Below are 25000 nucleotides of genomic sequence, written 5' to 3' on the forward strand. Positions count from 1 at the left end.
ATGAATGCGCTGTCTTTCTCATGAAATGTTTTCTAACAATGTGTTTGCTGCCCTCAACCTGCTCATTAGGGAGATGTGTGTGTGTGTGTGTGTGTGTGTCTGTGGGTGTGGGTGTGTGGGAGTGTGTGTGTGGGAGTGTGTGGGTGGGTGGGTGTGGGTGTGTGTGTGTGTGTCTGTGGGTGTGGGTGTGTGTGGGAGTGTGTGGGCGGGTGTGTGTGGGTGTGTGTGTGTGTGTCTGTGTGTGTGTGTGTGTGTGTGTGTGTGGTACTCTCACCTTCAGTAGTAGTTGGTACTTCATAATTCTCTGCACAGGCTTGATGAGGAGGTCATTCAGTTGCAACCTGTGACCAAGTTGCTGCTTCAGCTCCTACACACACACGCACACACGTGCACACACACACACACACACACACACACACACACACACACACACACAATTAATATTAAATGCCATACAGTATCCATTACATTTCAAACACTATTATGTTACTAAAGTCATTCAGAAGGCCACATTGGTTGGTGACTCAGAAATCCAATCACACACCACAGCATCACACCAGCAATAAAATGAACAATTATACTGTCACAAACACATTAGTGGCTTTTAAAGCCAATGGTGCCACATCTCTCTTCTTCCTCTACTCTGGGGGCCGGGGTACATGTCTGTGGAGTCTGCACGAGGCACGCAGGCATGTTTGGTCAGGCCAACGGAGAGGATATCCACCGTGACCACAGCCAGCGTCTGAAGGGCCCCTTTGTAAAGGAGGCTCACCTCGAAGTAGGTGTCGATGTATTCCGACACGATGTGCTCTGACTTTGGCTTGTTCTGGCAGTACACCACATACATGTGAAGACGCCTCTCCTGGGGACAGAAAGACCAAAATACCGGAGGTGCGGTTGGAGTGGTTGTCACATCCTACCAGGGACACATCTGAACTGTGTGAACCTGCCCTACACTCGGCAGGACAGGAGGAAAAGGAACACAGGCTCCATATAATACGATAAGTGGGCAAAACCAGAGGAAAGCTCAGCAGAGACTGAACAGGGCATGAGAATAATCAAAATACCATAAAGAAGATAAAGGGCTGTCCTTCAGAGAGAGTGCACCTGTGAAAGTAGGATGGCATTAGAACACTGGCCAGTCTCTGTGCAGCGTGAGCAGTGCACTGTGACTAGTAGGATAGAGAGGAAGACAGAAACAGAGATATACAAGGAGAAAGAGGAATAGGGAGAGAACAGAGCTACTCTAAGCTCTGAGTGAGAGAAAGAAGTGAGAAACAGTGAGAGGAAATAAGAAAGGTAAAGAGAAAGAGAGAAAAGAGATCAACTGAAGGAAGAGTGGAAGACAGTTTGTGTATTCAGCTAGTCTAGGCTCTAGTGCTGTAGACTGAACAGGAGATCATGTATTATTTAGGCATATTATCCAGAAGTTAACCAGATCCCAACGTCTCTTCCTTCTGTCAGATAGCCCTAGCGAACACATGGATGCACCATGCACACACGCACGCACACACACACGCACACACACACATACACACACACACACACACGCTCACACACACATACACACACACACAAACACGCTCACACGCACATACACGCACACACACACATACATACACGCACACACACGCTCACACATACATACACACGCTCACACACACATACACACACACACACACGCTCACACACACGCACGCACACACACACGCACACACACACATACACACACACACACACGCTCACACACACACACACGCACACACACACGCACACACACACGCTCACACACACGCTCACACACACACGCTCACACACACACACACACACGCACACACACACATACACACACACACACACGCTCACACACACATACACACACACACACACACACACACACGCTCACACACACACACACACACACACACGCTCACGCACACATACACGCACACACACACACGCGCACGCACACATACACGCACACACACACGCTCACGCACACATACACGCACACACACACACGCTCACACACACATACACGCACACACACACGCTCACGCACACACACACGCTCACACACACACACACACAGTGTTGCCTGAAGACAGCTCACACATGATGAGTAGGAAGAGAGCAGCTGTTTTTAAAAGAAAGGAAAAGATGGGGAAGCAGAGAAAGGAATGAGAGAAAAGTGAATTTTGGCCCTGTCTCCTCCCCTCTCCTCTCCTCTCCTCCCCTCTCCTCTCCTCTCCTCTCCTCCCCTCTCTCCTCCCCTCTTCTCTCCTCTCCTCCCGTCTCCTCCCCTCTCCTCTCCTCTCCTCCCCTCCCCTCTCCTCCCCTCTCCTCTTCTCTCCTCTCTCCTCCCCTCACCTCTCCTCTCCTCTCTCCTCCCCTCTCTCCACCCCTCTCCTCTCCTCCTCACCTCTCCTCCCCTCTCCTCTCCTCCCTTCTCCCCTCTCCTCTCCTCTATATGCTCTCTTCTTTTCATTACAAATAGATGTGCCTGTCTGCTTGTTTTTGGAGTTTCACTCAGCTCTTAAACTTTTATTTAAAGGTACTTTATTCCCCTGAAGTTTTTTTTAAGTTAATTACCTCAACAGCTGTCTTATTAATATAATAACAGTGACGGAGGCAGGAGACAGAGTGCCACACTATAACTTTCCATATTGGAGTAACGCAATTTTAATTGACCACCCAAATCGTCTCCTCCCAGCACGTGCCAGTGATCAAGAAATTACACCAGCAAATTAGTGGAAACGTGAATCTATTAACTGTGTTCCTGCTTGCCAAGGTGTGGCCCTCCCTGTCCAGAGAGCAGGGTGGTTTCTGGGGAGATGTGTCTGCTGTGGGTCCTGGGTGTGGAGTGGCGTTCCGGAAATAGGCAAGCGTGAAACTGTGTGGTCATCCTGCCTCTTCTGTTTATTATTCCAGTTCTCACTCCTGGCCACTTTCGTCCACCTGTTTTTTCCTTCAGGCTTCCTGACTGCGCACGTCTTTTCAGAGGGGAGTCTGAGGAGTCATGTGTGCGCACACACATGCAGGAAAAAAACACATGCTTACATGCACACAAATAACACGGAGTATAAGTAACAGAGGGAGTGTGAGAGACAGAAATAGAACACAAATTCAGGAGGTGCCTGGAGAGGACGAATGAGGCTGGTGTGTGTTTTCTCAGATCTGTTTACTCCTTTACCCAAACACAGAGAGGAAGCCCAGCAGCTTGGCTGAACCTAGACTAGCACTCTGACACCCAGTGACAGCTAGAGTGAGAGAGAGAGAGAGAGCAGACAGAAGGAGAGAGACAGAGGGAGAGCAAGACAGCAAAATGGAAACAGACAGAAAGACCGGCATAAAGAGACGCAGACAGACAAAACGACAAAACGACAGATACACATGCAGAGAACCAGCCGGGGAAGACTCGGAGTGACGGCCAGACTCAGCGACGTACGTGTTTGATGAACAGCTGCGCCAACCTCTCAGGCTCCGCCACACACTTCTCCAGCTCACCCAGGAAATAACTGCGTGAGAAAATGAGAAGAAGAAAGAGTCAGATCAAATCACACACACACACACACACAGAGCACAGCCTGTAAAGAGCATTACTCTCACCAGCAGTAGGCTAGCTAGAGCAGTCCAGCTCGTCTCTGAGCACCAGCTCCGTGGTGGAGAACTGGTGACTCTCTCTCTCTCACTATAGCACAAATACACACACACACACACACATGCACACTCACACACACCCATACACACACTACCACAGAGCAATACATACTCTTTATGCCAGTCGTAGATCTGGTGTATGTTGCCAAAGACAATTTTATCTTTTCCCTTCATGTCTTCTGGCACTCCTTTAGTGCTCATAGTAGCCATATAACCCTGTGGGAGAGTCAAGAGATATGGTTGACACGACCTGTACCACACACACACACACACACACACACACACACACACACACACTGAATATAGACACGTGTCTGAAGCACAACGCTGGCGCTACTTACTCACAGCATCAAAACAGAGAAAGAAACTGAACATTCCAGTGCTGTCACCTACATGCCAAAGATTTACTGGAGTCGTAAAAGCACTGGCGCTCATGTCAGCTCAGATTTGTCATCCTTATAGAAATATTTTAGAAAATAGAAATTGTATGTAGAGAAACAAATCCACTGCCAATCCACGTCTGGCTGTTTCTGGAGTCACCCCGAAATGTTGTTTGTTCTTTTCATGCCTCGAGTGCTCCTAAATGACATCCCACAGTCCTGTGGGAGGCGCTATTATAGCAACACCCATATGCTGCCGTGGTAAACGTAACCTTATGTAACATGGAAACCACCAAAATACCAAAAACATTTCAAACGTAATAATTTTGCCTAGTACGATTTTTTTAATGAGTAATCAAATATCTACCTATATGTTAAGTGATCTTACATTATGATTAAATAATTTGACAGTGTACGCATCACGAACATTTTGCCTTTCTTGTGATCCTGTCTTACCTCCACGATGAGTCCCAGATCAACTACGTACAGCTTCTCTGTCTCGATCAGTTCTTTGAGAACATACCTGCAGGGTAGAGAAGTGAGAGAGGAAGAGGAGGGAGGAAGACGAGGACATCGGAGGCTGTCAGCGCTGCAGATGCTCCGTGAAAGGCTGCTTCCATTAGGCCGCCAGCCTCACGCTGTGGCCAGTATCACGGGAAAGGTTTAAACCCCTTCGTAAGAGGACTAGTATGAGGATACCACTGGGTTATACTCAGGATTACAACACGCTGGGGTCCCATACAGTACATTATAGCTAGGGTGGAACTATAATGTAAACTTTCATTTACAACACAATATGCTGAGTGAGTAGAAATAATAATCTTTATGGTCCAACCTTGATTTTCATGGGTTTAACTTTCATGGATTTGATTATTCGTTATTTTGCCTTTAATAAATGTGAATGTGTGTTTGTTGTTATTGCTTTGTGGCCTTCTGCAGAAACTTGTAGATGATGTGTGTAGACTAGGAATAGGAAAGAATGCAAAAAAAAAAAAAAAAGTTTAAAGCCACAGAAAAAGTCATAAATGAGTAAAACATATGAATTATTAATCTCTTTTTTTCATTTACCACCTTAAAAATTTAAACAAATTTATTACAAAAAGTTACATTTTCTAAAAGATTTCAGTCTGCTAAAGAAACGCAGACTACACAGTATGTTTGGAGATGCCATGTTCTCTGTGTTAAACACAGTCATCAGTATTAAGAGTTATGATTTGAGATATTTTTCCAATTATGTGGGGTTCCTGCACCCCTAACCCTGAATGTGGGGGGGTGCTGGTATTTATGTTATGGAGACAGAGTATGTGCAGAATGAGTACTGAGTGAGTCGAGAACATCAGCGTGTTATTACACAGTACTTTGTACACTGTGCAACTGTAGTAGCTGTGGCGCAGTGTGTAGTGATGCCTTATATTACTTAACGTGAAGGGCATCATCGCACATACATGCTCTTCTCTAAGGCACTCCTCTTCTCCTCTTCACTGTCTATAGTCATTGACGATTGGCTGGAGGTCTCATCCATCATCACAGAGCCGTTGTCTTCCACCTGTAGGATTGATTGGAACTTTTGTGGAGATGGATTTAAAAAAAACAAACAAACAAACAAAAAAAAACCATATGAAACAGTTATGAAATCAATTTAATGCTTGGCTGAGAAAGAGAGTGAAGTAGAGGCAGACAGAGAAAGAGAGATAGACAGAGAGAGAGAGACGGAGAGAGAGAGAGAGAGAGAGTGAGGGAAACAAAACACAAAGAGGGAAAAAGCTGAGCTCTTGTTTTGCTGTAATGGTGCACGTTGCCTAGGTGACAGGAGAGGAGTCAGGCTCTGTTGGTGACAATGACTAAATGATAAGAGGGATTCACTGCTTACCAATAACCATGACACCATTAAAGAGAGAGAAGGAGGCAATCACGCTATTACCACACAGCCTCAGCTGTTGCTTTCAACAGCGGCACTGCGTCTGCTGTTATTGGACCCTCCTGTAAGCACAACTGCTCAAGCTTCGGATGAGAAACGTGCATCTTGTTCTGCTGCGTAGCGTGCAGAGAGAGAGATGAAGTACTCTGAAGGTCCTGGCTTGTGTTGTTAACATACTTTTTCAAAGGCAGGCCGAGGGCATACACTAAACACCCGAGCTTCACGTTCAAAAAAGGCAAAGAAAATCATATAGCTAAACATCACACATGATGTAGAAAAAAGATGGCTGGCTCATGCAGAAACATCGGTAAGCAGCTACTGTTGACAGAAACAGTGAGCCAAGTTAACCAAACACAACTGCTGTGTTCAGGGTACAGAAAGTCCCTTAGTCAGCTGCTAAAGCCCTAATCCCCACGAAGTCATCCCATGCTTGCCTGCATCAGCCAATACACACAGAGCCAAAGCATCACCATATCCCCTGTCCTCATAGATAGATAGATAGATAGATAGATAGATAGATAGATAGATAGATAGATAGATAGATAGATAGATAGATAGATAGATAGATAGATAGATAGATAGATAGATAGATAGATAGATAGATAGATCATTATAATCCATTATAATTCACAGTTAGATAAGGGTAAGTATATGTTGCACATGTACAAAACCATTTGCTGTATATACGGCAACAGAGTTTCGTATAGCATGAAAACAATAGTGGAAAACACACAGTGTGTGTTGGCTACCATGGTCCTGCTTGGCAGGTTCCAAGTTCTGGGGGATCTGGTGGCTGCGTCGGGGGAGGGTGGGGAGGGGGGCTAGTGGGTCCTGGAACTCTTACAGCAAGAGCCAACTAGATCTTTAAAGTCATTGCGCCTAATACGAAACACACTGAGATTCCTGCACTGATGCTGTGATGAGGAACACAGCTCTGCTCTCCCTCCCTGGGGTCTGACTCAATATTTCTCTCTGAGCTTTACTCTAAGAGGGGCCTCTGCCTGCAGCCTCCTGTTCTTCAGCCCTGGGGAAGCAGCACGCTGACTCATTCTGAAATGTTCTGAAACACTCTGAAATGTTCTGAATCATTCTGAAACGTTCTGAAACACTCTGAAATGTTCTGAATCATTCTGAAACGTTCTGAAACACTCTGAAATGTTTTGAAACATTCTGAAATGGTTTGGAGAAATTTGGATCACATTCACTTCTCCACTTTAACAGCCTGAACGTACAGGTTCAAACATACAGTTGGGGTGTGCTCACAGCTTAGAGCGATTCGCTGAATGGTTCTGTCTTGTGATGGTATTCAGTTCACATGAGAAAAAAGAACTGGGAAACAAACAAAAATCTTTATCAAGAGCAATTTTAAATGACTTTACTGTGTTGGTGCAAAACAGAAAAGACAGTTTAGAGTATATTGTGAGTAATGCTACAACCTGGGGCTGTGTGCGACATTATTTCAGACATTATTTCAGTCACAAAGGTGCAAACATATTGACAAATGTGTCATACTGTATTGCACTGTATTGTCTTCAGTGCAGTGCTGAGTTCTGCTGTACGTGTGCTGGCCTGTTTCGGTGCTCCCCTGCTCGGCTGACAGGTTTCCTGGCCACACTGCCTGCCTCTGATCACTTCCAGATGTTCTCCAGCTCGGTCCACTGGAGGGGACCCTCTTGCTCATGACCGGTCCCCCCCACTCCCACACCTGCATTTGCCTTGTTTTGCTAGCCAGGGGCCTGCTTTCTTAAAGGCTGGGATCAGGATTGTTGTGCTTCCTACAGGAAATCACGCTAAAGTTAGGTACGGCCAGGGGGGTCCGTCCCTACGTCGGCCACCACCTTGCCTTTGCTGGAAGCACGGGAAAAGCCAAGAGAATGAACGTGTCAGCAATCAGCACTGAAATAAAATATGCCATTCAGAAGCATTCGAGGAATCCCTCCTTTTGAATGAGAGAGCCAGACTGCCAGAGAGATTATATATTCATTCAGGAATTTTCCATTAGCCAGTAATGCAACCCTGGAGCCTGCGGTGCAGATCAGGTGAAGAGCCCGAAGACATCAGCGCCTGGTGTCACAAAACAGCGTTGACGTGTGAACAACTGGTTATGCACCCGCTTTTACACACCTGCCAGGACACACCCGCTGGTGCACACCCGCTGGTGCACACCCACGGCGGAGAGAGGCAGCATAGTAGCACAAAGCAAGCAAGCCTTGATTATAGCAATTTACAGTAATATTGGAGAAATATGCATGTGAGCATGACCCAAGAGGCACTGTCCTGACTACCGTAATCCACTACACTCTCTCTCTCTCTCTCTCTCTCTCTCTCTCTCTCTCGCTTTCATTTCTGGGCCCATTTAATGTTCTGCTGAAAGGATATCCTAACCTTGTCCTCCTGTCTATAGCTGTCTCTTATGCTCTTCCTGGAATGTTAGCCAGTGTGGATTCAAGCTCAATGTGAAACCCCCTAAATCCCTGGTGTCGACTACCAAGCATTACCAAGTACAGCATACCACAGCACTATGGCATCAAAATCAGCCATTAGGCTTCTTCCCCTGTGTCAGATGAAGTCAGATGAAGTACATGGAGTACGTTTCATCATCGCATGCAGCCTGGCAACAAAATGCTCAACAGACGTGCCTTACCCACAGACACATACACACACCACATGATATCCACACTGGAAAGTCTAGAGGTGCGGCTTGAAAAAATAAATGCTTTAATGACTAACTGAACACAGGGCATGTGGGATAACGACTAGTAATCACTGAGTTCAAGATCTGAAACCCAGTGGAGCTGTCGTTCGGGTCCTTAAACTCCAGAGAAGGGAAGCAGAACGGGGCGCAAGCCGATCCTGAACCCTGCTAACTCATAACCTCACCGTAGCCTGACACGGTGATGAAATGACTGTGCCTCTCTCAGTGAGATAAGTGCACCATGTCTGACATAAAGATTTAAAGCTCATCTACTTATGTACACATAAACACAGACCATCGTTTTAATCTACAAGATTACTTTATTATGCTATCTGGCCCTGCTGGACATTGAGGTTATCAAGTGGTGATCACAAGGTTTAGATCAGGGAATTGCTGCAGTTCTGTATTTGGCTTTGAAGTTGCACCCCAGGTCATTGGCTGTTTTTTTAAGGTAGAGGTGCAGTTGATGCCTGTGATTGGTCAAGGGATGCTGTCATGCCTGTGAGACACATGGTGTGTGACTACACTTATTGGAAAAGGTTGTTTTGTGTTATGTCTGGAGCAGTGTTTGTTTTTACTTGGCTCTATGCGAAGAGTAGAAGATGTGTGAATGTGTGTGTATTTGTGTGTGTGTGTGTGTGTGTGTGTGTGTGTGTGTGTGTGTGTGTGTGTGTGTGTATGTGAGTGTGCATGCAAGGGTGTATGTGTGTACACAGAGCTCAGGTGGTGTGTTTGTTTATGTATGTGAGTGTGTGTGTTTGTGTGTGCGTAGTGGGAAGCGGGATGTGTTTGATCAGTGTGTGTTCTCACTCCCTGTAACAGGCAACCTGGCGACTAATGACCCAGCATTCTGTCCCATCTGGCTCTTCTCACACACTTCACTCTCCAGCACACATCAGTGCTTATGCAGCCCCTCACAGACCCCAGATCAGCTTGGCGTGCCTACATCTTTCTGTGAGACCATCTAAAGCAGGCAGGCCTGAGTTATGGAGATTCAGTGATAGCTGTATAGAATGACTCTCTCTCTCTCTCTCTCTCTCTCTCTCTCTCTCATTGGACTGACCTGCATGGAACCCAGTGAGGTCGTGACCTGTAAGGAATCAGCCGGTTCACTGTGGGACTGTACAAAGCCTGGAGCATCAAGTATATCATCCCTCCAGTCCTGCAAAGGATTACAGTCACAAACACACAAACACAAGTATTTCTATAAGCATCATACATTTTACCACATGCATCTCTTAGCACAGACATATTCCCTTAGTTTTAGCATAAGACTGTTTACATATTTTCTTAATGTACTATCTGAGATGGGAGACTGTAGACAAGAGTGGACGTGACCAGAGTGGACGTCCCCCTGGTCAGGAAGACAGATGCAAGCTGCAGGCTGGACCAGCAGGTGAGTGGCTAACTCAGCACGAGTCCACTCTCACTGCCTTATGAGAGACCGCGGGAGTGTGTGCGTGACCTGTGTGTGTGACCTGTGTATGTGACCTGTGCACTTTCTATATAATGGTGTGTGAAGGTCAGTGTTAGGCAGAGCTGTGGGGCACAACTGTGAAAATATTAGCTGAGCATCTGTACTGACAGACATGGCTGTTAATAGAACGCAATAACAGAAGGGTCGGTTCTCGACTACACTGTGATTAATACTAACACTGACATAAGGGTCTAATATATACTTTACTACACATGGTTGCAATACCAAAGTTATAATGCAGAGTATATTATATTACTATAATGTAGATTATATTACAATAAGGATCTAATGGTGAGAATATTACCATTAAGGTCTAACATAAGGATTTAATGTAATATGTAAATTCTACCATCATAAGGATTGGAAATAACATAACTAGCATAATAGTTTAATATTCATTCAGAAGTCTGACACAAGGGCCTACTCTAAAGTAGCATACTAAAGTAGAGTGTAACACAAGTATCTATGTAGATCACTGAACTGAACACAAAGATCTAATGTAGAATGGAGGAAGACAGAAGCCTGACATAGAATACGCTAACTCTAACATAAAGTACACTAACACTAACATAAAGTATACTAACACTAACATAGAATACGCTAACACAAACATAGTACACTAACACGAACATAGTACGCTAACACTAAAAGAGTACACTAACACTAACAGAGTACACTAACACTAACATAGAATACGCTAACACTAACATAAAGTACACTAACACTAACATAGTACACTAACACTAACAGAGTATGCTACACTAACATAAAGTACACTAACACTAACAGAGTACACTAACACTGACATAGAGTATACTAACACTAACAGAGCACGCTAACACTAACATAGCGTATGCTAACACTAACACACAGGAAGCTAACACTAACATAAAGTATGCAAACACTAACACAGTATGCTAACACCAACATAGTGTATGCTAACATTAAAATAGAGTATGCTAACACTAACATAGTGTATGCTAACACTAACATAGAGTACACTAACAAAGTACACTAAAATGAAGTATGCAAACACTAATACAGAATATGCTATCTCTAACATAGAGTTTTCTAAATCTAACAGTGTACTCTAATTCTAACATAGTGTACTCTAACATAGAATATACTCTAATGTAAACGAATGCTAAACTAATGCTAAAACTAACAGAATATACTAACTCGAATGTGGAGTACACTCTCTAATGTGGACTATACTAACTCTAATGTGGAGTACACTAACTCTAATTTAGTATAATTCATTATATACTTAATTAATTAAGTATAATTTAGTATAAGTAAGACTCAGGCTAAAGTGTTGTGCCTTGTGTCTCTCACCAGCTCCTTTTCTGTGATGGGGATAATGGTGAAGTGCTCCTCCACTGCCCCGCCACCCCCCAACCCCTGGCAGGCCCTGCCTGGGGCAGAAGGGGGTTTGCCCTCCATCCTGTGCGCTGGCCGCTCGCCCTTGGACCTGGAGGCCGGGGTGACGGCCGGGGTGGCGCTGGTGCTCAGCTTCCGCACCGGATTGGTCAGCCACTTCTTCAGCGTGCTGACGGAACGGCGAGAACCAGGTGAGCTCGGTACTGAACCAGCCGACGTCTGTGGGGGCAGAGAGGCCACTGACGTGGAGATGCTGCCCTCACTACCCGCAGCCGAGTACGAGTCTACAGACACAGGCAGAGAAAAAAAGAAATGTTTATGACGAGCAGAAGAGGGGTGAAGAAAGAACGCTGTCATGTTTAAATCATGTTCCTGCTAATGAGCGGCCCGGGAATGAATTGCTAGCCATTCACGTCTGGTACGTGACTTAGATAGGTGACGCTCCCTATTCAGACAAACATTTCACATTTCCACAAGCTTTTGGCCTAAATCTATTAAGGCAGTCATACCCTTAGGAAGACCTAATGCCTAGAAAAATGGTTATCTGAGGAAGTAAAAGGCCTACAGTGAAGCTCTCCTCTTTAAGAAACGACTCCCATGTCTGCGATGGCTGAGAAGCTTCAGGATGTCTTGGCATCGCTACCTTGCTCAACAACAGACCCGTTGGCTGTCAGCCAACCAAGTTTGAGGACATCCGTTGGAATCATAATGTCCGTGTGATTAAAGTTTTTCATCGTAAAGCAGGCACTTCCTGTAACAACAGCCCTGTGTAGCTTATTTATATATAAGGGTGTTGAAACTGCAGGCATCTCAGACAGGCCTGTTTACGAAACGCGCACTAGCTACAAATTCATGCTTGGAGCTCTGCTGACCATGCTTTTAAGGAGCTGACAGACAGGTTGCAGTCATTGCCTCAGAGTTGCTTTACAGTCTATTGTGCCTCTATGTGTTTTAATTGGTACAGATGCTCATTTTGTGATCTTCAATGACAGATGGTTAATATTAATGCCAGAAGGGTGGAATGCAGTAATAGCACAGGCAGTGAGCTCTTTGGGCAAATAACAAGCTTTAACATAGAGGGCTATCCATGTTTTTTCCAGCCTTGTCTGCCAGTTTCTTTCTAACTACGTTACTGGCACACATTTATGTACACACGCACACACACACCAACAAAAACAAACCATCACGTACATCTGCGTAACACTAAACAATAGCCACAGAGGAGCCATTGTTCTGTGTCTTATCACACTCTGGCATATGTGTACACTGTGTGTGTGTGTCTGTGGCTGTGTATGTGTATGTGTATGACGTACATGTTGTGTATGCGAGAGTGGCCATTGAAACGGGCACTGGTTACATGGAGGTCCACCCGACCTGTTCAGGGAGCACCCGAGTGAGCAGCACCGGTTGGCCAGGCTGCACTATGACCCAGAGGGGATAAATATAGTGCAGCTGAGGTTGTGAGTGCAGCCCTGGTGTCACAGGGACCCTGGGAAGGGAGCAGGGCCGATGTGTGCAGGAAGCACGCTGTCATCCTTGTCCACAGGAAAGGCCTCAAACAGAGTTTTTTTGTTTTTGTTTTCTCTCTCCACATCTCCTCATGCTGAAGCGTCTCTCCCTTTTCCTGCCTCTGTGCGGCAGCCATGTCCAGGGTTATCAGCGCACGGACAGCCTGCCTCGCTCACCCGCTCACCTCAACATCCACTCCGTCTCCGCCGGCCCCTGCCTGACCTCTGAGCTCAGCCCGCCAGACCTGCATCTCCATTCCTAAAGGACAAGCACGGCATGGCGCACGCAGGGGCTTCGGGGTCGAACCAGGAAGTGCACTGCTGTGGACAACGTCCAAGTCCAAGCGTATCTGTGACACTGCGGAAGCTCGGCCTGACATGGAAGTAGAGCGGACTCGCGGTGAAAGCACGCCCATTGCGAAAACCCCCTTCGTTCAGTGCCACTATATTTGTCCAGTCCTGCTTGCAAATTAATAACGTAGTAACCGAGCTGATTCCAGTCCAAGCGGGATTCAGAGGACATCTCAGGAGGGAGATTCCTGGCTGAGTGGCTTTCTGATGCCGTACTGTGAGTTGGCAGCAGACCATGTGAATGAGGTGGCAGACGAGCCAGAGTGGCTCCCGAGCGGGAGGTCGCTAAGGAACAGCCTAGTTTCTCTCACAGCATGATCTCCCTGAGCTTCTTCTCACTGTGATGAATTTAATTCAATGGCCAATTTTGAATTTGGTGGAAAGGAATGTTATGGAGGCTCAAGGGCTACACAGTGACCTTGTGGAATATGGAACAGACACCATTGTTTACAATATCCTTCACAAATCAATACTGATAGGCTATCAAACAATATGTTGTCCCTCACCTCACCCTGTAGTCACGTCAGGGTGACTTAAGACTCTCCCATTTATCAAGTTCACTGCAAACCAAGCAACAGAACTCGGAACAAAGCAACAGAACTCAGATGCCAAGGCACTCGACAGTTCGGAGAAAGCGATTCATCAGGGGTGTGTCCCGAAGTAAAGGCAGAAGGCTGCAGAGATGTCATGTGCCCCACTTTATAAGAGTGACTTCATGTGATTTGATAACTGCAGAACTGAGCTGCTAGGAGGAACTGGTTTACTATGACTCTGTCTGGGTGCCAGTCCTCATACAGTTTTTCATTCAGTCTTTCAAAAGAGTTTCGAACAGTGCCACTCTTAATACTTAGGGACAGATGAAAGTCAAGAAAGACACAAATAAACAGATATATGGAGGAAGAGGAATGGAGATTAGATAGAAATCATGTGAATATATGCGGACGTATTGGGTCTGTTTGCATGATGTCACCAAGCAATGTCCCTGTACTGTATAATGTCTATTCACAATACATAATGCCATTCATGTCTATCCAGTAAGAGCTTACGTAAGAGAAGGGCCATGGAGTTCAGTCCCTGCTGTTCACTTGTATGTGATTGGATTTAGGATCCTTGCCTCAAGGTCAACAAGTGTCTGCCTACCATACTGGTGATGGAGGTCCATGCCTTTAAGGCCCCATTGAAAAGAAAGGACATGAGAGTGTGTGTAAACCGAAAGCTTAGATGCATTTGACTTTGTCTTTGGTTCTCTCTCTCTCTCACACACACACACACACACACACACGCGCACACACACACGCTCAAAAGAAATTCCTGGCAGCTACATCCCTTCCCCCACCACCCACTCCAACACGCACACGCCCCCTCCTCCCCTGTGGTGATTCCCGGGAGCGTGTGTATGAGTACAGCACAACCAGAGGCTCATTTTCCTCAGCTACAAACATGTTAGGAAAGTGCAGCCATTAGATCAGCGTAAGGAGACCCAGGATGGCCGGAAGAATGGACAGGCGGAAGGAGGGCGGGTCTTCAAAGCAGAAAGAGGAGGGAAAGAGACGAAAGGAGTCGGAAGGAGACCTTGGACAAATGCAGGATGGTGGGTGGAGGAGCCGGACATGGAGTCAGGGAAGAATAACTCCAGCCTGCCCAAGACTGCGTCAGGGATGGCCAAACACAACAGCAGCAGCAGCAGTCAGAGGATTGCTGCAGAGAAGAGACACTCCCTCAGTGGGTGTGTGTTGTGGGGAGTCTGTAAAGGTCTGTAAAGGTCACGCAAGCATGCAGATAATTATGAGATCAAAGGCCTGGGGACTACTTGTTCTGGGAATGAGGAAGCACAGCTGCTTCTGGCACGCTCACACACTCACCCGCCAAGCCCCACTGCTGCGATTCACCCTCCGGCGCAGCCTCATCGCAGCGGCTCATACGAGATCCTCTGCCTCCTTCATCTTCTGCTGCTGAACGTCCCCAGTTTGTGATGTGAAAACATTGGTTTTCTCTTTGTGTATGAACATATTCTATCTGCTCTCTCTCTCCACACGCGAAGGTCCTGCCACAGGTTTTTTTCCTCTTTCCCTGTCCTACGGGCTGGAAAAATGTATCCAGACGTGTGTGAACCACACTGGGATTGAACTGGGCCAGTGACTCAGTGCCATGTTTGGTGAGCGGATCTGGAGGATCTGAACCTCTGCTGGGTTCAGGCCTGGCTCTGCCGTCCAGCTGTCGCTGAACACAGGACCACACGTGGCACGACTCATGGTATATACACACACGGTTACGGGTGCACACGCAAGCACATGCATCACTGGATGGCCTCATGCACATCACAGACAAAACACAAGTATCTCCTAAAAAACACAGAACTGTTTGAAAAAACAGCTAGCAGGATGCTTCTAAATATTGCTGCTTAAGTAAAGTATATGTTGAATTTGTTATTGAATGAAATCTTATTTAATGCAGAGGTGGTCTAACACCAAACGAGTGATATTTCAACTGCCACTCTATGCAGGCTGTAAGGATTTTGCTCTGATTCCTCCACGGCATGTCTGTCCATAACTGGGACGTCCATCTCTCTCTCCAGCACTCTTTAGAGTGGAGAGTGTGTGTGCGTTACGGAGATTAAAATGGAGCTCCACTCCGAGGCGGGTGGCCTCCGTCTACAGGCTGAGGGCTGGCAGCGACTCGATCCTCTAATGGCGTGCTTGAGAGCATAGACACATTACACTGATGCATTTTCCTAATGCAAGTGCAGCACCATTTAGGGGATTTGATAATTAACAGCTAAAAGTAAACGGTAGGCATATTAAGGTAATGCTGGGCACTCCCTCCGACTAAACTCTCTCTCTTTCTCTCTTCCTTGCATGCTGCTCCTCTCGCTCCCTCTCTGTCTACTGCTTTCTCACTAATATAGGATTTTCTCACTAATATAGGATGCTGAGCCATTAGCGTTCCCGGTCTGAGTCCAGACAGCTCAGGTAACAGAGCGGGTCGTGCCTCGGGAGTAGATCCTTTAAAGAACCTGGTCTTAGTTTCCCTTTATTGATTGTGCGGTGGGAAAACTCTGAAGCAGGCATACCATTCAAGGCAGGGTGCCGTCCGTAGCAGGGCAGGATTGTTCAGAGGGGAGGAGAGCCCATTCGTGTTCGGCCATCGGACCTGCAGAGCGCATGCTCACTCTCACACGCACGTGCACTGCTGTCTCCTGCTTTCTCGAGGAGAGCAAACAGCCACGCGCCAAGACACAGACGTCCCACGGGCTCGAGTCCACGCGGCGGTCATGTGGAGCGTGGACTAACACCCAGAGTCTCACAGCACCTCCTCGGGCATGTCCTCTTAGATGCAGCTCTCAACTCAGCCTGAGTCTGACTCAGCTCCCCCAAGCATTACGAAGAGCGTCTTTGTGCCGGTACGGCCCACACCAACCCCTCAATCCCTCCTTTCTCTCTCTCCATAGCACAGGTTTCTAGCTCCAACCCTCAGATTACATTTCACCTGCTCAGAGAAAACGGTGCTGTGCCCCGAGGTTTATGCTCTCAGCCATATTTGGGGATTTGATCCTGTGCAGGCTTTTTTAAACATTTTTTAGTTAATGAGCACTGACTGTAGGCTGTTCCCTCTTTCAGCCTCAACACCCCCTGTGGCTGTGGCAGGGCTCTTCCAGCAAATAAACCACCCCCCCACCCCCTCCACCAGCGCAGAGACACTGAGCTGAACAGCCACCCGGCTGAACAGCTGCAGCCTCATGGGAAACCTGGGAATGTCAAGGACCTAATGCAGCTGAACTAATGCAGCCTCCAGCAATTAGTGGGTTCTTTGTGTTTGCTTTCCACCTAAGTGTGTGGCAAGGTGTGATCGCAGGGCACGAGGACTCGGGGAAGGGAAAGAGATGGGAGGAGACAGGGAAAGGCATCCTGGATGTGTTTATCTATGCTGGAGCAGTTGGGGAAGGAGAGAGAGTCTGGCCACACTTACGTACAAACAAATACATACCCACACACACATGCACATGCACACACTCACACAGACTTTTCATTAGGGCATAATCAAGAAGGCATTGATGGTACACCACATAGCATTTCTAAAGCACTGATCATACTCTTACATTCAATATTAATGTGTACAGACCCAGTACAAGCGATATAAATCATCTGGCAGATGCCTGATCTAATGTAGCTCCAGCCCTCGGGTCATTACGTAAGTGGGCTGAGATCTGAGACCTGCTGCCTGATACGCTGTGAGCAGCAGAAGTGATTACGGGGTGATGGTGAGAAGCCACAGGCAGTAAGTGAAGAACCACCAGCACACGGAGGGTCTGGCGGCCCCTCCCCCACCCGCTCTCCCAGGCTGCCTCGCGGGACTCTCCCGTCTTCCGGACTGAAAAAGCAGAGAAGTAGCAGGATTTGCTCCTCCATAAGAGATGGATTAGGAATGCAGAGGCAACCATCTTGGACGTGCAAACACACGCACACGCACACGCACACGTACACATATACACACAAGATAGGACATCTTGAGATAGATGTAAATAAACACACAAACATACTGAGAGGGTCAGAAAAAGCAGAGACAAATCGCACACAGTTTACAGAGTGAAAGCTTTTAGAATGTTTCACAGTGAGATGGAACCTACTGTGCAGCTAAAGACACCATATCCTGCTCTGCCTAATTCTTTCAGTCAGAAAGGTGTGTGTGTGTGTGTGTGTGTGTGTGTGTGTGTGTGTGTCTTCTCCAGCCCCATCACACTGAAGACTCCCACTGTTTGACACATGAGAGCTCTTTGAGTGGACCAGGGCGTGTGTTTTAGCCTGCAGTCGGGGGCTCCTTCAGCCGGCATTGACGTCCTCCTGCACAACCTCATTTGGGCACCGCCTACAGCCGGTGCAGGTATCAGGCAAACACTGAAGGGTGCTCTGTGCTCTGAAGACTCCAGCCCTTCTATAATCTGATGGACTGCCAGCATTTGGAGCATTTGGAGTATTCTGGCTGATGACAGTCTGTGACATTCCCAGACAGTGAGAAGAAAGCGAAGACGCTGCTGGGTCTTCTTGGGTCTTTTTGGGTCTTATTGGGTCTTCTTGGGTCTTTTTGGGTCTTATTGGGTCTGCCGCTGTGGCAGGGGAGCTAAACAGTGCGGCCCCGAGCCGGGGGCGGAGCCATGTGGCGCCGGTCTGGAAGACAAACTACTGCAGGCCAAGAACAGTGGCTTCTCCGAGCCACTCGCTACCCGGGAAAACTGTGCCCACATAACCACTGGAACCATGGCCGATCACCACAATCCCAAAGCACACCTCCCCGCGCCTCCCAGGGTTAGCAGACCAAACCCAGGCTGCTGACATGCTATACCAAGGGGAGGAGGAGTGGAAATTACAGCTCACACACACACACACACGCACACTCACACACACTCACACACACACTCATCAGCGAGCTCTTCCTAATGATGGGGAGAGTTAGTGATTGGCAGCCAGTGGAGAGGACACTGAACCCGAAAACCTCTTCAGGGGCCGCTTGAAGAAAGACCAAACCTCCGATTAGTCTTATTTACCTTACATTTGGTCTGGGAAAGTACAGTGTGGAATACTGATCGCGTATGTGCATTTGTGGGTAGCAGGCAAGCATATTTGAGGGTGCTGGGCCATGATTGTGTGTGTGTGTGTGTGCTTCTCGACCAGATGATTTGGTTCCAGAACAATCGTGCCCACATCCCAGGCAGTCTATGCAGTGCAGTCTGGGCACACACCCCGATGATGAAGAGATGGCCCTGGCCTGGCCTGGCCACGCGCTGCCTCCTGCATGCAGTTCATCACCCAAACACAAGGCTTCTGAGCCAAGACTCAGACCCTGGCAGGGCAGTGCGCTTGCTTACCTACTAGCTAGAGTAGCTCCAGGCTCCAGGAGCGCTGCAGGTGCTGACACTAATCCGAGAGCAGCACTTCCTTCTCAGACTTCACCTTGGAGAGCCGCACAAAGCTCTGGTTTTCATTGTCCTCTTAAAGCTCTGGACACCGAATGGGAGTGAGGCATGCGGTGTGTTATGCAGAGGCTGGTTTAACATGCGCCCGGGTCAGCACACGCCAGATGTGCCTCAGGTATTAGGCATCTGTTTATTCCACATCTCAAACTCACATTTTTATTCTTCCCCATGATTCCCCACTCTTTCTAAGGCAGATTGCCATAGCAACTAAGCCCACGGGGAGGCGAGTGAGGGATGTCCGCGCAAAAGAAGTCAGAAAGACACGTAATGCACAAACATACACGCGCGCACAGACACACACACACACACACACACACACACACACACACATGCACATGAGTGCTAGAAGCTGGGTAGGTGCAGCTTTGCGATTTCACACTAACATCAGATCCACTCACACTGTTTCCACTCACACTGACATCAGATCCACAGTGCTCACTGGGTGTCTCCACTCACACTGACTCCAGCCTGTGTGCATTATGCTCATTTTCCAACAGCAATTTGCTGAAAGAGCCATTTTCAGTTTTCCTTACACTACAGAAAATATGTTCTCCACAACATTTAGCCAAGTCAGTTCACAGCGCAGTCAGTTCACACCCAGGCAAAGCTAGGCAGAAAGGCACTCTGGCACCTACGCACCAGTATATGCATGCATTTAGATTTGTATCAAGATTAAAAGATGTTCATCTCAACACTTCTCAGTAACACGGTTACATAAGCAGGTAATTCCCTCCCTCATCAGAAATCAGCCAATTGATTTTCATTCATATGCTCTGGCCACACCCACTCTCAAAACCCTTCACCCTTTTTTTCTTTCTGTTCCATCACTGAAGCTTCAAACAGGTCTGAGAGGCTGAGGAGAACATCCCCTTATCATGGAGGAAATATTTGCCAGGACTCACTTCCAGTGAGTCCTGGTGGAGGGGGAGGGGGATTGTGGGCTCACAGGGAGTGTTGAAAACCTCAGGCCCATATACACACCCCGAAAGGTCACAGAGAGTGTACACTAGTGGAATCTTCCTAGGTCTGCGCGAGTAGTGACTATTTTTAAGTCACTCACGGGAAAGTTTATGTGTGCTGAGGGGGGTGGGGGGTGAGCTGAAGATGGACCCAGAGGATGAGGAGTTCACACGGGGTCACTGCATACCTTTTATTTCTCTTTTTTTCTAAAGAAGGTATGGAATGCACTGCTACGTTTAATAAGTCAAGCCCTCATTCTTGTACACTCTCACAAACACAAGCTCTTGCGCTGGGAAGAAGACAACAGATCAGGAGTTATATCAGGGGGAGGGACTGGTCTGGAAGAGGTGAGAAAGAGAGAGAGAGAGAGAGAGAGAGAGAGAGAGAGAGAGAGAGAGAGAGATGGAGGGGGAATGAAATATGGCTGCAGGGAAGCAAAGGTGAATTGAGTAGAGGGGTTATTACAACCAGCTGCAGGATGGAGATTAATAAAGCTCAGCGGAGACAAAGGGAGACAGAGGCAGACAGAGGCAGACAGAGGGAGACAAAGAAGGACAGAGGGAGACACAGGAGGACAGAGGAGGACAGAGGGAGACAGAGGGAGACAGAGGGAGACACAGGAGGACAGAGGGAGACAGAGGAGGACAGAGGGAGACAAAGGAGGACAGAGGGAGACAGAGGGAGACAAAGGAGGACAGAGGGAGACAGAGGAGGACAGAGGGAGACAGAGGGAGACACAGGAGGACAGAGGAGGACAGAGGGAGACAGAGGGAGACACAGGAGGACAGAGGGAGACAGAGGGAGACACAGGAGGACAGAGGGAGACAGAAGAAGACAGGAAGACAGAGGAGGATAAAAGGAGACAGAGGAGGACAGAGGAATCTTTATGCTCCACTTGATGAGCACAACTGTGGCTCTTTCTTCATCCTACTGGAGGAGCTGCGTGTATGTCTGGAGCGGAAACATATCCGATAGACGTGTCAGGAAAAGAGTGTGTATGAGGGGGGACTGGGGTCCTGTGTTAAAAATATCTCTCACTACTGACCAGTCCAGCTACCTCACACACACACACACACAAGCACATACTTTAGTTTTAGTATCTTTGACTGAGATCTTAAAAATGGATGACAGAGAGAGAGGAGAGTTCCAGGAGATGTTCCACACAGCCATTGGCTACAATCACGTCGCCCTCCACAGCCCCAAACACACAACACCACTTGTTACTTTTTGAAAATAGACAATTGTGATTTTAAGTGCACAGTCTTCCATCTGACAGAAAGAATCCTGTGGAGAATAGCTCCTCAGGGATCAGGGCAGGAGAGCAGATGGCAGGCTTTTAGTGCATGAAGTGAATCCAGTTACTGTGAAGTAATTAACTCATTTTTCCGTTACTTATTCATTTCCTAATTTACCTCTCTGTGTGTGTGTGTGTGTGTCTCACCCTCGTTTCTGTGTGCCAGCTCATTACATGCCTGAGTTCAGTCACAGATCCCTGCCTAGCAGGAGAGAAGCAGCAGGAGACACCGTACAAATAAAGACTGAGAGGCAGCAGAGCACAGGGGCAGCTGGACTGAGGGCAGCACACTCCTCACAAGCCAAATAAATGATAGTAGGGGAGAGTGAAAGCCCCTCTGACTCATCTCAAATCTGTTTTTTTTTCTATGTTTAAACAAGCCTTGTGCAAGAGAGAGAGAGAGAGGGAGGGAGAGAGAGAGAGAGAGGGAGGGAGAGAGAGAGAGAGAGGGAGGGAGAGAGAGAGAGAGAACAGGGGCTGTAGTCTGTGATTACCTCCTACCTCACAGGTACAGCCCCTAGGCAGGGAATTGGAGAGAGAGTGGGAGAAGATGCAGGTAAAAATGGAGGTCCAAGCAGGAGGGGTTACGAGGCGTTAACTTTCAGACACACCGCAGCCAATGAAAGCAAAGCCCTACAATAGGAGTTAACATGGCTGAGTCCTCCATCGTCCCCTATTCACGCTCTATCTATCTTCCTACCACAGGCGGTGTGCTTGAGAGTGGTAGCACCTGCTCCCATAGACACACACAAACACACACACACACACACACACACACACACACACATAATCTCCTTCACAAATTCGGTCTTCTGGCAGATTAGGTTTGGGCTGTCTTTTCTTTTTATATACCATGGAATGTACATGGGGCTTTGCAATGCTAAAAACTGCAATATGGCGGCAAACGCGATAAACTAGCACAGAGTGGTACTGACCCCCTCTTAAAAGCTGCCGCAGAGACAGTCACACGTACACTGGGGTCATTAACATGTCATCCCTGCTGCCACAGATGGGCCAACATTTATGAGGCTCTAAATTCCTAGATTTCATTAATGTGAAGTGCTGCTTCAGAGTGGCCATTTTACTTCCTGGATGGAGCAGTGCAATCTGTAGAATCACATGTATATAACCCAGCTGTGCCAGGTCAGACTGCTAAGAACTTCAGGCATTCTCTGAATAGCAAGCAAACCATTAACACTGATGATTTCAAAAACGATTCAAATGCAAGCCTTTTTCAGACAGAAAGAAAGACTGTCAGGGTCAGCCCTTTAGAAGTCGACAGGTCAATAAGAGACATGTCATAAGTGATCACGCTCCTCTGCTCCCCTACAGCTCCCTGGCCGGCTGCTGAGAGAGAAGGAGCAAGGTGCATGCTGTAACCCCCACCCTTTGTCTTTCTCGTCTTGTGCGCAAGCGTGTTTACTTCCTGAGGTGAAGCTTGGCTTCCTGTTGTGGCGAGGTCTGAGCTGGCGGCTGAAATGATGTGTGCTCCCTCGACAATTACAGAGTGTACACTTTCAGCTTTCTTTCTTTCTTTCTCTCCCTCACATTTTCTTTCTGTCTGTCTCATTTCTTCCCTGCACACCTATTGTTTGTCCATGGCCAGAAGTACCATGTTGCAAGGAAGCACCTTGTCCAAAAGTGCTATTTCAAGTTTCATTCAAAAAAATCAGTGTCTTGTACTGTAACGCCTGGGGATTGTGGTCTTGAGTCCAGCAGACTTCAACCATCCAATCAAAAAATACGTGTCCGTGTAGCCTCACACACACAGACTCGTACAAGCCAGCGGCTCATCGATATTGATCTGTTACAGACGTAGATGCCCAGGTACCTGGTGTGATCTCCAGGCCATGGAAGCACAGCTACCTTAACTGGCATTGACTGGAAGGATGGGAACTGGGGAAGGGTCTGTGATATGCCCAGAGGTCATCAGGAGAGAGCCGAGGGACAGCGTACTGTCCATTCCTGCTGTAAATGGGCGACATCTCCAACTGCAGTGCAGATAAAACCGGAAGGCACTGCTGCATAATTCCGACGTACAGTATGTAAGACGGGAAGGTCTGACACATCAGGAAGTGTGACACGCAACATAGCAGCGGGACACGGAAGCATAGCGTCATGTGGGGAACTCCTCCGGAGTGAAATAACGTTCGGGAGACGATTCTGCTCCCAGAAACGTGACTCCTGCGTGGTCTCGTTTATCATCTCACCACAGCTGATGAGTACACAGATGAGGGCGGCCAAGCTGGGAACATGAGCCAGATCCAGTCAGGACCGCCCCAGACCGTTTCTGCCATAAACACAAACAAGGAACTGGCTCCATGTGCCTGTGTGTGTGTGTGTGTGTGTGTGTGTCTGTGTGTGTGTGTCTGTGTCTGTGTTTGTGTGTGTGTGTGTGTGTGTGTGTGTGTGTCTGTGTGTCTGTGTGTCTGTGTGTCTGTGTGCCTGTCTGTGTGTCTGTGTGTGTGTGTGTGTGCGTGCGTGTGTCTGTGTCTGTGTGTGTCTATGTCTGTGTGTGTGTGTGTGTGTGTGCGCGTGTGTGTGCGTGTCTGTGTGTGTCTGTGTCTGTGTGTGTGTCTGTGTGTCTGTGTGCCTGTATGTGTGTCTGTGTGTCTGTGTGCCTGTGTCTGTGTGTGTGTGTGTGTGTGTCTGTGTGTCTGTGTGTGTGTGTGTGTGTCTGTGTGTCTGTGTCTGTGTGTGTGTCTGTGTGTCTGTGTCTGTGTGTGTCTGTGTGCCTGTATGTGTGTCTGTGTGTGTGTGTGTGTCTGTGTGTCTGTGTGTGTGTGTGTCTGTGTGTGTGTGTCTGTGTGTGTGTGTGTGTCTGTGTGTGTGTGTCTGTGTGTGTGCGTGTGTCTGTGTGTGTGTTTGTGTCTGTGCGTGTGTGTGCGTGTCTGTGTCTGTGTGTCTGTGTGTGTCTGTGTGTGTCTGTGTGTGTCTGTGTGCGTGCGTGTGTGTGTGTGTGTCTGTGTCTGTGTGTGTGTCTGTGTGTGTCTGTGTCTGTGTGTGTGTCTGTGTGTGTGTGTGTGTGTGTGTGCGCGCGTGTGTGCGTGTGCGTGTGTGTGCGTGTGCGTGTGTGTGTGCGTGCGTGTGTGTGTGCGCGTGTGCGTGTGGGAGTGTGGGGAGGACGAGACGAGCCAGGCGCATGCCTGACCCAGGCTGGACTCCTCCATCTGCAGAGAGAGCACATTAGCAAGCACAGCGGTGCAAGCTGAAGAGCTCCTCTCATGCCACACCACTCCATGTGTTTAGTTTGTTTCCTTTTTTCCAGGACCTAAGTAAACATTTAGCCCTTATTCAAGCATGATTAAACACTCTTAAATAAACCAAGCAGATATACCCTCCTCTATCACGGAGAACATGGCTTAGGTGCCGAACAGATGACAAGCAGTCCACAAGGCCAGACAGAACA

The 25000-nt window shown here is 47.7% G+C and overlaps 1 protein-coding gene across 7 annotated transcripts in view; it reads right to left on the reverse strand.

Annotated features, from left to right (window-relative positions):
- The window catches only part of arhgef25a (Rho guanine nucleotide exchange factor (GEF) 25a), a 49227-nt gene that overhangs the window by 7507 nt on the left and 16720 nt on the right, over nucleotides 1-25000 (reverse strand). For 5 of the 7 annotated variants that reach the window (XM_081706837.1, XM_081706839.1, XM_081706836.1 and 2 more), the window contains 8 exons: nucleotides 11466-11794; nucleotides 9717-9815; nucleotides 5486-5604; nucleotides 4497-4563; nucleotides 3773-3876; nucleotides 3449-3518; nucleotides 773-862; nucleotides 275-367 (listed from right to left, as the gene is read on the reverse strand). In XM_081706837.1, the coding sequence (XP_081562963.1) occupies nucleotides 275-367; nucleotides 773-862; nucleotides 3449-3518; nucleotides 3773-3876; nucleotides 4497-4563; nucleotides 5486-5604; nucleotides 9717-9815; nucleotides 11466-11794 (971 nt within the window). The remainder of the gene's footprint in view (nucleotides 1-274; nucleotides 368-772; nucleotides 863-3448; nucleotides 3519-3772; nucleotides 3877-4496; nucleotides 4564-5485; nucleotides 5605-9716; nucleotides 9816-11465; nucleotides 11795-25000) is intronic. The other 2 variants (XM_035522443.2, XM_081706838.1) reach the window with 2 other exon arrangements.

Source organism: Electrophorus electricus, chromosome 24, assembly GCF_041902795.1.
Source record: "Electrophorus electricus isolate QZ-2024a chromosome 24, ASM4190279v1, whole genome shotgun sequence".
Lineage (NCBI taxonomy): Eukaryota > Metazoa > Chordata > Actinopteri > Gymnotiformes > Gymnotidae > Electrophorus > Electrophorus electricus.